The sequence below is a fragment of the Quercus suber genome, unplaced genomic scaffold (assembly GCF_002906115.3).
Source record: "Quercus suber isolate HL8 unplaced genomic scaffold, Cork oak 2.0 scaffold_237, whole genome shotgun sequence".
Lineage (NCBI taxonomy): Eukaryota > Viridiplantae > Streptophyta > Magnoliopsida > Fagales > Fagaceae > Quercus > Quercus suber.
In genome coordinates, this window is record NW_027069694.1 from 858,362 (window position 1) to 873,330 (window position 14,969).

At 35.7% G+C, this 14,969-nt stretch overlaps 2 protein-coding genes across 2 annotated transcripts; one reads left to right on the forward strand and one right to left on the reverse strand.

The window, feature by feature from the left end:
• The first annotated feature begins 1,059 nt into the window (after positions 1–1,059).
• On the forward strand, positions 1,060–4,836 carry LOC111998178 (pentatricopeptide repeat-containing protein At5g66631). The gene is given in 5 exon segments (XM_065780507.1): positions 1,060–3,170; positions 4,310–4,371; positions 4,373–4,420; positions 4,422–4,497; positions 4,500–4,836. Coding segments are annotated over 5 exon segments (1,962 nt in total). The 5' UTR covers positions 1,060–1,502; the 3' UTR covers positions 4,608–4,836.
• Positions 4,837–10,599: 5,763 nt separating this feature from the next.
• LOC112032938 (cold-regulated 413 plasma membrane protein 4) lies at positions 10,600–12,704 on the reverse strand. The gene is made up of 4 exons (XM_024065703.2): positions 12,455–12,704; positions 11,234–11,341; positions 11,073–11,143; positions 10,600–10,961 (listed from the first exon to the last, which is right to left on the reverse strand). Exons 1-4 carry the CDS (start codon positions 12,583–12,585, stop codon positions 10,726–10,728), a joined length of 546 nt encoding a protein of 181 aa, XP_023921471.2. The 5' UTR covers positions 12,586–12,704; the 3' UTR covers positions 10,600–10,725.
• Between the last annotated feature and the right edge of the window lie 2,265 nt (positions 12,705–14,969).

A 14,969-nucleotide genomic window follows, 5' to 3' on the forward strand; every position in this document is an offset into this window, starting at 1 on the left:
CATGAAGGGGGGGGGGGGGGGAGGAAAAACACGAGAGTACGCATGAACTAAATTTGTAACCCAATTTGAAAGTAATATACAAGAACAGTGCATCTCGGACCTTGCCGAAGACAACTTTTAGTCAATATAACCCTATTTCCTTTCGTTCTCTTCTGATATGAATATATTTCAATGATTGTTTGGTCAATTACAATCCAGTTTTCCAACCAATTCTCTATAAATTCATTGTTGTTGGGCTTTTTGGGCTGGAGTCATTCCTCGTAATGGGCTTCAAGTTCAAATCAGGTCCTTACAGTATTTTCAATAGTTTAGAGACAAAAATATAGATGAAAAAAGAATTTTTTTTGCTATAGTTTAGGGATAAAAACAAACTTTTGATAAAGTTTAAGAACATAAATAAAACATTTTTAATGGCTTGGGGAACAATGATGAACTTTTCAATAGTTTTGGGACAAAAAAAATGAATTATTAAAAGTTTAAGAATAAAAAACAAACCTTTGATAGAGTTTAAGGACCAAAACAATATTTTATTTTAAAAAATAATTGCAAGAATAAAGGCAACAAATTATGTTGCAGGCCAACTTCCCAAAAAAAAAAAAGAAACAAAATATGTGTGGCTCTTTGTATTAATATTAAAATAAAATAAAATGAAGTAATTAAATACTTAAAGGGTTTTAATAAACCATTTAAAGAAACTTTTTATGGGAAAATGAAAAAGTGGCAATTTAGTAAATCATTAGTAACTTTTTTAACAATTTTTTCAATTTCTCATAAAAAGTTCCTTAAAGCAGATAATTAAAAGGGTTGTGTTAACGGGCATCTTTACGGTGCCCGTTAATAGCAATTTTTTTGACAGTTTTTTGTCTTTTTTTGCAATTTTATGTCATTTTTTTTAGTGTAGGGTCAACTTTATAGAAAAAAAATATTAAAATAACTTGTAAGACCAGTTTTATGTCATTTTTATTTATTTATCTAATTTTTTTATTAAATGAGACTTACTTAATATAATTTTAAGTACCATGTGATACTTGTTAACATTTGCTTAATTAAAATATACCCACATACATTAACCCAATCCATACTTGCCAGCCTTCCAGCCCCGACTATATAAGGGGACTGGGAGCTTAACCCGGAAGGTGCAAAGTGCAGAGACCCACCCCACCCATCTCATTTTGAAACCATGACCTGGTCTTGATTTTGGCGGTAATTTTGGGTAAAGAGCCGTAGCAGTCTACCACCACACCACCATTTGGACCTTACAAGAACCTTGGTAGTTGGTACGAGTGTTTCCTTCTTCTGATAGTTGATGGTCTATTTGCCATTGCACGCTAGGTGTTTGATATTTTGTCTCTGTGACTGTGAGTCAAGTCTACAATGGATGGCTGATACCATGACATTAAGACCCGTGTTAAGTGTCAGAACAACTTCACAAATCAACAATGCATACTCAGAACCATCTATAGACTACAGTTCTGAGTGTTCTCTTCTTCACCTAATCAGTAATGAGATTGCATTTTAAGCAACTCTTTGGTGGGATAACCCTGCTCAACAGTCTAACAACCCAGCAAACTCGCTGCTATGCACGAGACCCATTTCCCAACAAAATCTCCCATTACCTGTACCGTGCCAAACTCATTGATTCCATTCGACTTGGCCTTCGTTCCAACCCTTCTAGTCCCACCTCTCTCGCCCCTATCCTAAATGATCGCCTTCTTGACTCCTTTGTTGTCACTCAAGCGCTCCGGTCTGCACCTTCTGCAGACTCTGCTCTGTCCCTCGTTGAAACCCTTGAAACAATTCCGCATTTTTCACATACCCAGAACACCCTCCACGCCCTGGCCGCAGTCCTTGCCAAGTCTTGCCAGACTGTGCAACTCAAAGGCCTCATTGATGCCATAAATGCTGGTAGTTTTGGCAGCATTCGTGTTAGCTTTATGAACCTCATGCAATGGTATGCTGCCATTGGAGACCTTGAGTTGGTTCTTCGTGTCTGGGATGAGTATAGGCTCTCAAGCAAGCGGATATGCACTGAGTCTTATAACATTGTTATGGGCCTTTATGTGCAAATGGGTAAGGGCACTGAAGCTGTGGAGGTTTTCCATAGGATGATTGATGCAGGGGCAATTCCAAATTCTAGAACATATACCATAGTGATTGAGCACCTCATGAATTCGGGAAAGTTAGATTCTGCAATGGAGGTTTTTAATACATTGCCCTTGATGAGAATTAGACGCACTTTAAAGCAATATTCGATTTTAGTTGGAGGATTTATTGGTGTTGAAAGGTTTGATGAGGTCAAGACTTTACTTGATGAAATGCAGGCTGATGGGAAATTTCCCGGAGGAGCCCTGCTTTTGTCATTGCGACGGATGAATGAGGCGGGATTTGTCCAAGAAACTGATGAATTTCTTAAAGCAATGTTGCCGGATGAGAGAATCAAGAATATAGGATGTAGTGTCGATAGTAGTGATGATGACGATGATGATGAGGGTAATGAGGTTAGTCATGCTAGTGGAGTTGATGGTGTTAATGGGGTTCAGTTAAAACCATGGTTAGACCCAAGAGCTTTGGCAAGTGCCTTGCAACATTGGAACCATGAAGATGTATCAGCCCTGGAGGATGCAAAATTGGTGTGGACAACTCGGTTGGTTTGCAAGATTCTTAGGCATTTCAACTCACCAGAAACAGCTTGGAAATTTTTCTGTTGGGCTGCTTATCAGCCAGGATTTACTCATGATGTTTACTCAGTAGAAAGGATGATGGCCCTTTCAGCACGCCATGGGCGTACTGAATTGGTTGATAAACTCATGTCCAAAATAAGAAGGGAGGGAATGAGATTGCCTTTCAGCACCATCAGGTTGATAATCGATTTTTATGGCCTCTCAAAGAAAGCTGATGCTGCTTTGAAGGTCTTTCATTATGATAGAACTCTCTGTGGTCCAATATCAAAATTCAATATGATGCTGTTGTATTCATCTCTATTACGAACATTGACCAAGTGTGGGAGGAATTCTGATTCCATGGACGTACTGGAGGAGATGATTTTGGGTGGAATTTGCCCAGATATACAGACATTTTCTGGGTTAATGTATCACTTTGCATTAAATGGGGATATCAAAACAGTGCAGAAACTCTTTGCAATGGTTAGGCAAAGTGGTGTGGAGCCAGATGCTTATATGTTTAACATTCTCAAAAACTGAATTAATTTGAGAGAGCTGAGATGGGTCAGAAGCCAAGAGAGCAGAGATGGCAGAAACAGAATTATAAGGGGGTTGGGATCTGAATGTGAGGTAGGCTTGGCAACTGTGGTTTTGGTCCTTTTGGCGATTACAGTAGTAGCCAAGGACAGAAGTTGAAATATCTGTGTTGCTACAGTTTGTTGTGGCCTTTCCCACATATGGTTGCTGAGCTAGAATCAAAGAACAGAACGAGAACAAAAGATTGTGAAAACATGAATGCAGAGGAAACTCATTGTGGGTTGAAGTGTAAAGATCTGAAGAAGATTATGGAACTTATGGCAGACAGTAGGTTGATCATTGGCTTATTATTTCAACAAAGTTAGTCAAGATCAAGTTGTCCTTCCCTGTTAAGAAAATTCCCAGAAGCAGTGCATGCTGAGTATAATAATGTCTTCTTGGTATATAATGGCAGACATACCGCAATTTCTGATTGACCATACGTCATCATCAGCAAATATGGGATTGATTGAACATCTCTCTATTCATTCTTAGGCTTAAAAACTTTTTAAAGAAAACACTTAATCCTGTCTAAAATTTCAAGTTTTATAGCTAGACTTGGGTGGCATATGATTGTTAAATTGATTATTAAGCTTTATTTTACTATTGTAAGTTGTAACCAAAATACCTGAAAATTGTCTTCCTTTTTTTTTTTTTTTTTTTTAATGAGAATCTAAAGAAATGTTGCGATTATAATTTTAGAAGTCCTGAAAATTGTGTTCCTTTTTTTTTTAATGAGAATCTAAAGAAATGTTGCGATTATAATTTTAAAAGTCAATAATTGAATCTTTAAACCATTGAAAAGAATATCTAGATGAAAATTCAATGCAATCGTTATTGGGGGAATCCATATGCAATCTAGTTTTTTTTTTTAATAGGAATATGCAATCTAGTTTGTTTGCAAATTCAGGAGATCATTATTTAGTTACAAAACTTAAAAGGTTTCATGTCCATTCAATGAGAAACTTTTGTTGTTATGGTTTTATACTTGGTTTGAACCACTAATTTCTTGAAACCAAGACTAGGTCTTTTTAATAAAATCATTGAACTTATTAGTCCTTACTCGNGTGGAGCCAGATGCTTATATGTTTAAAGTACTGATCCAAGCTTATTGCAAAGCTGAGAGAGCGCTCTTGCTGGAGGGTTTTTGAAGACTTGAGGAATTCAAATTTGGTGCCTGATGCACACAAAAGAGTTGCTTGTAAAGAGTCTCTGGAAGGAGGGCAAGCGGCGAGAGGCTGCTGCTGTAGAAGAAAATTGTGAGGAAATAAACAAGTTCTTCCACTAACATTGCGTGGTCACATATGGACAGTGAGCTCTGCAGATCTCACACGCGTTTTTAATATTTATTCCAAAGCTTTGCATCAATAGCTGGCTAGAGTTAAATGGTTTGAAAAAACAAACAATGATCTGTTTCAAACTGTATACTGAGCTACTTTTGTCAAGGATCGATAGTATACATACTATCCTTTTTTGCTTCTTATTTTTGACTAATTGAAAAGAAACCAAAGTAAAATTGTTTATGTTTGTATTGAATATTGCTACCATTCTTTTATGCTGTTGTTTGTAAATAAACTTGTGCAAGAATTTGATTATGAAAGGGAGGCTATTTTGATTTTAAAAAAAGGTGACACCAAGAAATGAATTATTGCCACTTGGTCTATTGAACCAAAGCTATTGTGATATATGTGTTTCCAAATCATTAGGGCATACATACTGTCAGATTGAATGGCAAAGTGAAGCAGTCCCACCCAAGTTGTCATTTTATTGGATTAAAGAACATTGTGATACCGCCCAAGAGTGATCATTTTATTGGATTAAAAATTCATTGTGATTCAAAAAACTTTAGAGTATTCATCACCTCTTCTTTTTTGGGAAGTAACTATACATCCCTTCGTTTTTTAGGAATATCTCAATAGAATTGACGCAGCGCAATGCAATTGGAAGTTTTTTTAGCAAGCCGACCTGAAATCATTTTAAGGGCCAATTGAATTCAACTTTGGAATATGTTTGAGCACATTGCGCCATCCATGTTCTTGACAACCATTTATCTAGCCAATACTAGAGAATACCATGATCTGGTGCACCATGCAGGAACAATCCGAACTCTATGCACTACAAGAATCCTAGTTGTTATTTTTTTTCTCCCGTGACCAGTAAAAAAAAAATCCTAGGTGGAGCCATCAAATTTGATGCCTTTATTTAGTTATTTTCTTTAGCCCAGTAGCTGGCGATTTTGCATGTGTGGCATTGTATTGAATAAATCCGATGCTTCAAAGATTCTTAGCAGAAAAGGGAATCATAACAAGATTAAAGTTTTGTCTTTTTTTGTTCCCATTTTTATGTGAATCTTTTGTGCACCATATCAAAAATATTCTTATAAAACAAAGTCTATTTTATTCTTGATTGAAATAATCACAACAACAACTATGCTGTTTTGACATTCGTGAATTACAATTATTAAAAAGAAAGAGAAAAAAAGACTTCTGTGATTTGACTTCTTCGACCTTTGTTAAGTCTCTAAAGACAACCTTCATATTCCCTCCTCCCCCCAAGGGTCTTTTCTTTCATAGAATAAGAAACTTCTCTTTCATTGAGCACATATCACATTAACTACTTCACATCCTTACCATCCAGTTCCCTAAGAATGGCAATTTATTTCCTCTCATTCTCCTGCTGCTTTTGTCCTTCTCCTCCACTCATCTCACATTCAATCAACCTCCAACAACACCAGCACAGGCTTCTCATGCTCTGTGGATTCACCTCCCTCATGTAAGCATAGTTGCATACTTTGCACAGCCACCAGCATTTTTGGATTTAGGAAATATATCTGATCTCTTTCAGGTCAGTCGTGTATCAGTAGCTGAATCCAGCAACCTAGCCTCTGAGAATATACAGTTGTTTCAAGACAACTCTTATTGGTATCCATCACTTGTGGATGCACTGGAAACCGCTATTTTGCCAACATTACTATCAGTTAAAGCAGGTGACACATTCTCTAATGTTTCAACCAATTCATATGAGAACCTAACCAACTATCATGTCATAGAAGAGTTCAACCCTGATTATAGTCCAACCCTCTTGCGTGAATCAGAAGTTTTGCAAACACCAAGTCAATCTTTGTGAAAAAGTTTTTTTTTTTTTTTTTTTTAAATTTTAATTTTTTTATTATTCAGTTAGAACTTAGAACAAGGTATAATAACTTATATTTATAGATTATCAAAATAACTTCTATTTATATATAAATGCTAGCAGTAATCTACACGTCTCAGAGACTAATTTATTTAACTGCAATAAGATAAGATAAGAAACATACTTTACCCCCGACTTTCGAAGGCCTTGACTTGACCGAAGGTTGGGTGAAAACTTGTTAATTATTATGGTTGTGGTGGCTTTAGTAAGTGTTAACATACTTTAATAATACAACTAAAAGAAATTTAATTTGCTGAGGCATGCCTTTAACAAGAGGCAACAGTGTAAACTTGTTTGATTCAAATAAGAGAACCTTAATGAATTTTACAATAATTTCACAATGATGCCAACATAGGTAGTTCCATGCATGTATGATTTTCAGATCAGTTATGTCATACAACAAGTCAAATTTCAAAATATGAACTTTTTAAGTCCATAAATAATGCATGCATGTCTTACTGGTGCAGATTCTAGCCTCAGCAGTCATATATAGGCAGAAGGGTGATTCACCAATCCAGGCTTCACATCAAGCAAGGATGTATAAAATTTTCTTTCAAGTTTCAACTGAGAATGGCAAGGCTTTTGTCAATCATTCGGTAGAGGCAGTTGGTGATCTAACAAATCTGAGTATCTGAGACCCAACATTTAACTCATCCATTCAGATCAGTAGCAGAGAGAGTGACGAAAATTTTATATGCCCAATATCCTCTCCAGCATAAGAGCAAAACTATATCAAGATTTAGGCTCTACTCCCTAGATATCTTTAGTGAGAATCTCCAATAATACAGTAGCTGATAGGCAATTGTGCATGAACGTCTGTTACTGTCTAGACTCTAGAGGACATTAGAAGGTATAGTTTTGATATTATCCTCGCTGTTTTGATTCTTGCTGAAGTCCAATTTTTTGTCATTAATCAGGCCCATGCTCTAGTTTTAAGGCTTGGGCTCCGCAAGGCCATAATAGAGTTATGGGTGAGCTGGGTTTGGTTCCACCGCGGAAGATAATGTGCAAACACAAATCCAAAAATCCAAGAGGGAAAAATACATATATGTATATGAAGGAACTAAAAGAATTAAAGAGAAAAGAAGTATTGTTTAATGGATTATATTATTTATTTGTGAAACCTAAAATATTGGTTCCTAGAATCACTAGACCTTTAAATCCCAAGTTCCACTGACTTCAATATACACTTTGGGATCCACAAGACTTGTGAAACTTGGAAGCCTAGATCAATGTGGTTTTCAAAAATACAAGTTCTATAAGTATAGATTTTCCTTTCTACAATGCTTCTTTTTCTTAGAGAGTTTAGGGAAAAAGTCCACAAAGCCTAAAAATCTCAAATTTCACGGACTTAAGTAGGTCCTTGAGACTCTACAAGATTTATGAGATCTAGGGCTTTAGATTAGTGTGGAGCTCCCAAGTATTTCTACAAGTTGAAATTTCTATTCACACAATATTTCTTCTCAAGGTCCTTGACCTGGGTTGGTGTTTCTTGCTTATTTTTCTTGATACTATGTAGATCTTAAATGCTTAGTATTTTTTCCTCCTTCCTTAAATCTGCCTTGATGATCTTTTTATAGTGGGTATGCTCTGATTCCTTGAAACAGAGCAGCTTTTAGTTCTCTGAATCAACAATGGCCTTCTGCCATGACTCTGAAGGAGTTCTTGGTCTTCTTTCCTTTTTCCATTCTTATTCTGTTTTCCCGGGAACCCGCATTTGAAAGTATTTTAATTGTTTTCTCTTTATAGAAAGTAGTGTATTGGCATGTGGTGTATTAGATGCCATTTGAGTTCAATGAGGAGGGAGTCCATTTTCAAGGCTGAGAAAGGGACATTTTGAAGGTTCCTTGGGTTAATAGTGAATTTTTTTATTGGCTCTTTTTCTTAAAAGTAGTATACATTTTTTTTTTTTTTTTTTTTGAGATGGGTGAACTCTGAAAGCCTCCCAAGCATCTTTCTCCTTTTGCTTTTCCCTCTAACCGAGGTCCTTCAAATCTTTTCACATAAATTAGTCAATTTTCAATTCCAAAATTTCAATACCTTTTAGAGCACAGTGTGTCTCCTTCATTCTTTTCTTTCCAAAGAACTCGATCATGGTGGTTGGTTTCTTGGTGGGCTCTTTTGGGCTTGCCCTATTTTTTATTGGACTTTCCAATGACCTTTTTATGACCATTTTCTTGGGTCATTTGCACCTTATTCAAAGCCATTTTCTCTCTTTATTTGCTAATAGGCTTATACCCCATTCTTCATGGTTCTTCAGCCTCTTTTATAAGAGTGTCTTTATAGAACAATGGGTCCTTTGTATTCACATAAGGCTCATGGTCTGGTTCGCCAAGTTGGGCTTCTTGTAATTTTTTGGGTATCAACAATTGTTTGTGCGCTGTTATTGTACTATTTGGGGCATCTCCACTTACCCAGAAAAGAGAAAGAGACTCCCAATGGTGGTGACCTCCCATTGCTGAAAACAATTCAAACAAGACCCAAAATCTTGAATTGGCATTCTTCCAAACACTGGTGCATTATTTAAATAAAAAAAAAGGCTTGAATTCCTTATTTTGATTACGTTCTCTCTTTCCTGGACTAGGAGAGAATATATTTTCTTTTTTGGGGGGTTGGCGGAGGGCAAAACAAAACAAAATATATAAGTAGTTGAAGTTTGTAGGATCAAGAAAATTTATTATAGGGTACAATTTACCCCATTGTAAAACAAAACACATAAGTAGTTGAAGTTTGTAGGATCAAGAAAATTCATTAAGGGTACAATTTACCCCATTGTGGTTCGGCCTTATTACAATTTAATCCACAAAGTTTCAGTTGCCACATTAGAATCCCCTAAAGTTTGGATTAAAATGAAACTATTAAGGTTCCATCCAAATTAATAGATTTTGCATTTTTTTTTGGGCAAACAAATTATCCCTTTGTGGTTTGATCCAATAACAGTTTAGTACACAAGCTTTTTCAATTGTTACATTTTGACACCAAAAGTTTAGATTAAAATGAAATCGATAAGGGTACTTTGGATGGAAACTTAATGATTTCATTTTAGTCGAAAACTTAAGGGGTCAAATGTAACAATTGAAAGTTTGTGACTAACTTGTGATAGGGACAAACCTCAACGGGACAAATTGTAATTTTCCCTTCATTAGAATTTTAGAACCCAAAGAAAGCTCAAGAAATACCTTGTAAATTTTAAACCATATGTATTCTTTTAGGAGCAATTATAAGGAAATTAGGCATGGGGCTCAATAAACAGGAACAGGTAGTTCCATGCCTGCGTTATTTTAGACCAGTTATGTCATTATAACCCTTCAAGATACGAATTACATATAAAATTTTCGTATTGCCACATCCATCAATATCACTATCAAGTTTAAGGCCATAAAGCATGCCTGAGCTACCGAAAGAACAGCAAGGCTTTTGGAGCATATGGTGGCAGTTGGTGATCTATCAAATCTGACACCCAAAATTTTACTCATCCATTCAAATGGCATCAGAGAGAGAGAGAGAGATATTTTATAAGCCTAATATATCCCAGCTATCCAGAAAATATCAGAGAAAACTATATTAGGATGTAGGAGGTTAGACCCCAGACATCTCTAATGAGAATTTCCAATAATGCAGAAGCTGCTAGGCAAACGCACACAAACAACTTTTCGTGTCTACAGGGCAATAGATAAGGCAAAGGTAAAATTTTAACATGTACTGTTGTTTTATTTTGTCTGTTGTTGTTGTTGCATTCTTATTTGACATCTCTATTGAAGTTCTACCAAGAAAAGAAAAAAGAGACCCTCCAAGTATGGGAACAGGTCTCCCCACGTCTGCTTCCAAGGATCCTAAGTCTTCTGTCACAACCCCCAACAGTGGTGAACTCTCAATGCTGAGAACAGTTCGTGTTATTATTCCGGCACTAAAGCAAGATCCAAAATCTTGAATTGAAATTCTTGCAAACACTAGCACAAATTTTGAAATAAAAATAGGGCTTGAATTACTTATTTTGAATCTCATTGGTTTCAAATGTAACAGCAGACCTCCACCCCCCCCCCCCCCCCCCCCCCCCAAAAACCCCCCCCCCCCCCAAAAAAAAAAAAGAGGACAAAACACAAAAGTAGTTGACATTTGCCAGCACTGGTCAAGAAAATTCATTATCATTATGGAAGCCAGAGAAAGCTCATGAAGAAATCTTCTATCATTTTAACCAAAGACATTCTTTTGGGAGAATTATCGAAAAATGAAGCAATATACATGATCTAATAGGTCATTATATTGGGTATGTGCCCCTCCCAGGAAAACAATTTCTCTACCAAGTTCCCAAGCACAAATACCGTATTGTAAAGAAGAACAGAAAAGCTATACCTAGACAACAACCAAAGCAGTGGAAAGTACATTGACAATTACCCAATCCTCCAATTCCTCTAACCTCAGTTATAACTAGTGAAACTCCAATTACTAGACAAACAATACCACTCACAATGCCATCTCGCAGTCTATCAGTCAGCCAATCAGGTGTAACAACAAATAGGAGAAAACGAGAAACTGCACAGATAGATAATTCATAATCAGAGCAGAATTTTTAAAATTGTAATGCAGTTATACAATGGACATAATGAATAAATTGATTTGTTGTAGTTCAGTATAGATTTATACCTGGAAAGGTTTGCGGGAAGTAGAGGTTTGCTGCAATAGCAAGAAAGGCAACCCAACAACCAATTTGTCCTCTGCATATTTAGATTAACAGGTTTAGTAAATCTAATAGCAGGACAAGGATCTAAAGCAAATAATGTAACATATAGAGAGTTGCAAAGCACCTTAAAATTTTGAATAGCGCAGTTGGGAAACTTGTAACGAGATATAATACTAGAAGGGTGGTTTGCAGAGATGATCTCCGGCCTGTTCGGTTCAAGATCAACAAAAACCTGTAGGACAAAGACAGATACAATATGAAACTTTTGATAAGAGAAATGCAATAACAACAGACTGGGCACCAATTTATAAATTTCACAGACCACCCTAAATGTAAAAAGTCCCAATGTTCTTCATGAAAACAGAACCAAAATATAAAGTTGACATTAGGATGTATCGTATTATTGCTATGGTGGTTTCAGTGAACATTGAATTTAAGGAATATATCAAAATCTAACATGTATCAATGAGATCATAATATTCGGTATGCCATTTGATTGAAGCATGAACAAAAAAAAAAGATGGATGGAACATGAATAGCAAGCCTATTTACTGAAAGAAGCTTTTGGGAACTATTATTATAATAGAATTTTCTTCCGCCAGAGAAATGCTCAAGCTTTGTGTATTGGATTAGACCTCTCCAAGTTCAGTACCAACAGTAGTCCATGATTTTTCTAGAAGTATTTTGCAGTCTTACCCTGATACAGGCTGTAACATAAAACAAATTTCTGCCCAATCATCATTTGGATTATGCACTGTGAGAAACTAAGACTCAAACAAGCTACTATTGTATGTGAGAAACATAGAACACAAACAAAATATGCAAAAAAAGCAAGTTACAGCACACACATCGATTCTTAATACAGGGAAATACTTTGACCTGATCTAGATCAAATTTACCATGTGTACTCCAACCCAAAAGCTACACATGATTATTAGTCAATACAGTCACATAGTTGAGTTTAATGGAGAAGGAAAACTAAGGTAAAACACCTAAGGAATTTACCTAAACGAACTGTGTGAGTTTTCGAAATTCCATTACATCATTACAATGTTGTGATAACACCTACAATAGCTACTGTCCCGAGAGTTTAAGCTGTTAGGAAATGGTGAATTTAATAATTTATCTAACAAAAATGAAAAAAAGCAAATCATCAAGCTGTGTTTTGCATATAATTTAATCACTCACATGCCTCAACCTCTGCATTTTTCCACTTCTTTTCAACACATACATCAAAATCACCCAAACCACTGCTATACAATAGAAATATAAAACCAACACAGTAAATTTCCTAAAGAGAAATCAACTATAAGCAAAGATGGGTAGCGGAATTAGAACTTATTACAATGCAAAGATGGTTCCACCCCATTGAAACCAAGCTCGAGCACTGCTTGAACTTTCTGTAGAAGCGGATGATGCACCATTACCAACCACTGTATCTGTATGCCCAGCAAATCCCACTCTCAGAGTCTCCATCTTTTAGCTTAACAAATGCTTCAAACTGGGTCAAAGGATTTTTTTTTTTTTTTTTCCTCTCTTCGCCCACAGAAACTGAGACCTTGTACGACAGAGTCACCTGCGCAGGCCTTCTCTTTTTCTTTTGTCTGAGAATATATTATATTATATTATATTGCCTCTTCTTGGAATCATGGGGGGTCCGAGATTCAGTAAGGTCAGGAATTTCGAAAACTCCATGAGGTTCAACAAACGGTGTGACACGTGGCTTACACATGCGGCCGTCGGATCTTCCCTATGTTCCTTCTGAGTATCTGTTATTCTTCGTGATTCATGACTTCATAATTATAATTTAAAACTAAAAAAATATATATATAATTCAGTGTATACAACAATAATTAGTGAAATTTTCTCTTACACCACTATTATGACTCCACGACTACTAGTGAAATCTTCTTCCAACATCAATATGTTCCTTGTTTCTTTTCTTTTTTTAAGGAAAAAAAAAAAAAATTGTTCCTTGGTTAACATGTTTGATCAAAAGAAATAAAAAAGGGTAAAAAAAAAAGAAAAGAAAAAGAAAAGAAAAGACATGAAATTGGATTAAAAAATAGAAAATTTGAGTTGAGCGTCAATCAGCATTGAGAGAGTTCAAATTAGAGTGCCAATTTGGGCCATTGATAATAGCAACCCAATTCACATATGATGTGGTGTTGTTTTCTTCTTTGACCACTCTATGTGTGTACATTCATTTTTGATAGCAACCCAATATATGCTATCACATATTAGTTCAACTTGTACAGAGCGGAGAAAATGCAACAGAAGACCTGCTCAAAAGTAATAATGGCAAAAACTACCGGCCCTAACTTTAACGAGTTTTCCTCGTTTAAAGAGGTAAAAAGATGAGGATGAGTTTTGCTTGTCTTACCATTTTCAAATGTGTGTGTATATATATAATCTCTAAATGAGGAAAACTCCAAAACACATTTTATTATTATCTCCAAAACACACTTTTTTGGGACAAGTTGGGGGTGCACTCTCTATCTCTTGACTGCCCATTCACTTTTTTTTGTTTCATCCTTACCTTATCAATGTTGAAACCATCACATTAGAAACGACAATTTACCTCCAAACCTCCACACCAAATTTGTCCCGTACAGGTTTTTCCTACCCTGAAGAGGGAATAAAACGAGAACACGGCACCCCTGAATCATCCAACCCCATTTTGCCTTATTGCTATCCCTACTCAAAAGCATCTAGGTATAGAGTTTGAATTTTTTTCACTAGTAATAAGTTAGGTTTCATTTAAACATATAACCTAGGTTTGCTTATAGATTTTGACATCTTCGCGAAGGCCTATATCACTTAAACAAATTTCCTTTTTGGTAAAGAGGATATATACTTCCCTAAAAAAAATAGAGAGGATATATACATTAGCAAGTAAATTAATAAGTATTGGCATTACTAGCCTACTGAGCAATTCAACTACTTTGTTTGTAATCTTTAAATGAAGTAGAGAGTTATGAGCAAACTATTTGGGAATTTTTTTTATAATTTTTTTTTATAATTTGATAATTTAGAGGGGTGGATTTGAATTTTCATTGGAAACTTTAATTAAAAGGTACCAGTTGAGTTATAAAACTCAAATAACACAATGTTATGTTTAAACAAATCAAACTAAGCATTGTTACTCTTTATGATTATTGCAAAAAAATTGAAGAAGGAAAAATTTCATGTCATTAGAGCACATAAAATCACATGAGCTCCAAATGAATTTTAAGCATTGATGGTCCATATTCGTGCCTTTTCCTTTCCTGATCAGTTTTAAATTTTTAATAATTGCAATTTAATAAGTAATTAAGAACAATAAAGTCCAGTAGCCATAAACTTCAAACGAAGAGAATTACCAAGACAATCACATGTGCTTGCACATGCATGAATGTTTTAAGCAATAAATCGTTTTCAGACCTATACCTTCACCCAAAAAGCGTAGGATGTAGTAACACTTCACCTTCACTACTGTTGTCAATGTTCCTAGCAAATTATTGAAATCTCTGCTTGTGCGCAAAAGGATCATGTGAAGTGATGATGTGCTGAAATTGTCAGTGAGTTGTAGGCTCTAAATCGTGCTTGATGATGCAAAAAATTAGCAGTTGAGCTCCTCGTTGTAGTGGATGGACAAAGCTATGATTGGGGTCGTCTTTGTTGGAGAAAAACTTGCAAAAATGAACTGGGTGAAAGAGTGACATGCTGGTGTGGCGTTAGCCAAACTGCCTCTATCACTTAAGTCAATAAGGGAGAAGGATTTTAGAAAGAATTGAGTAGAGAGTGATTTTCGTAGAGTATTTTTTCTGTACCTTTAACTTTTGTTGCCTTTTCTTTTATAGTTGTGTGCCTAATTAATG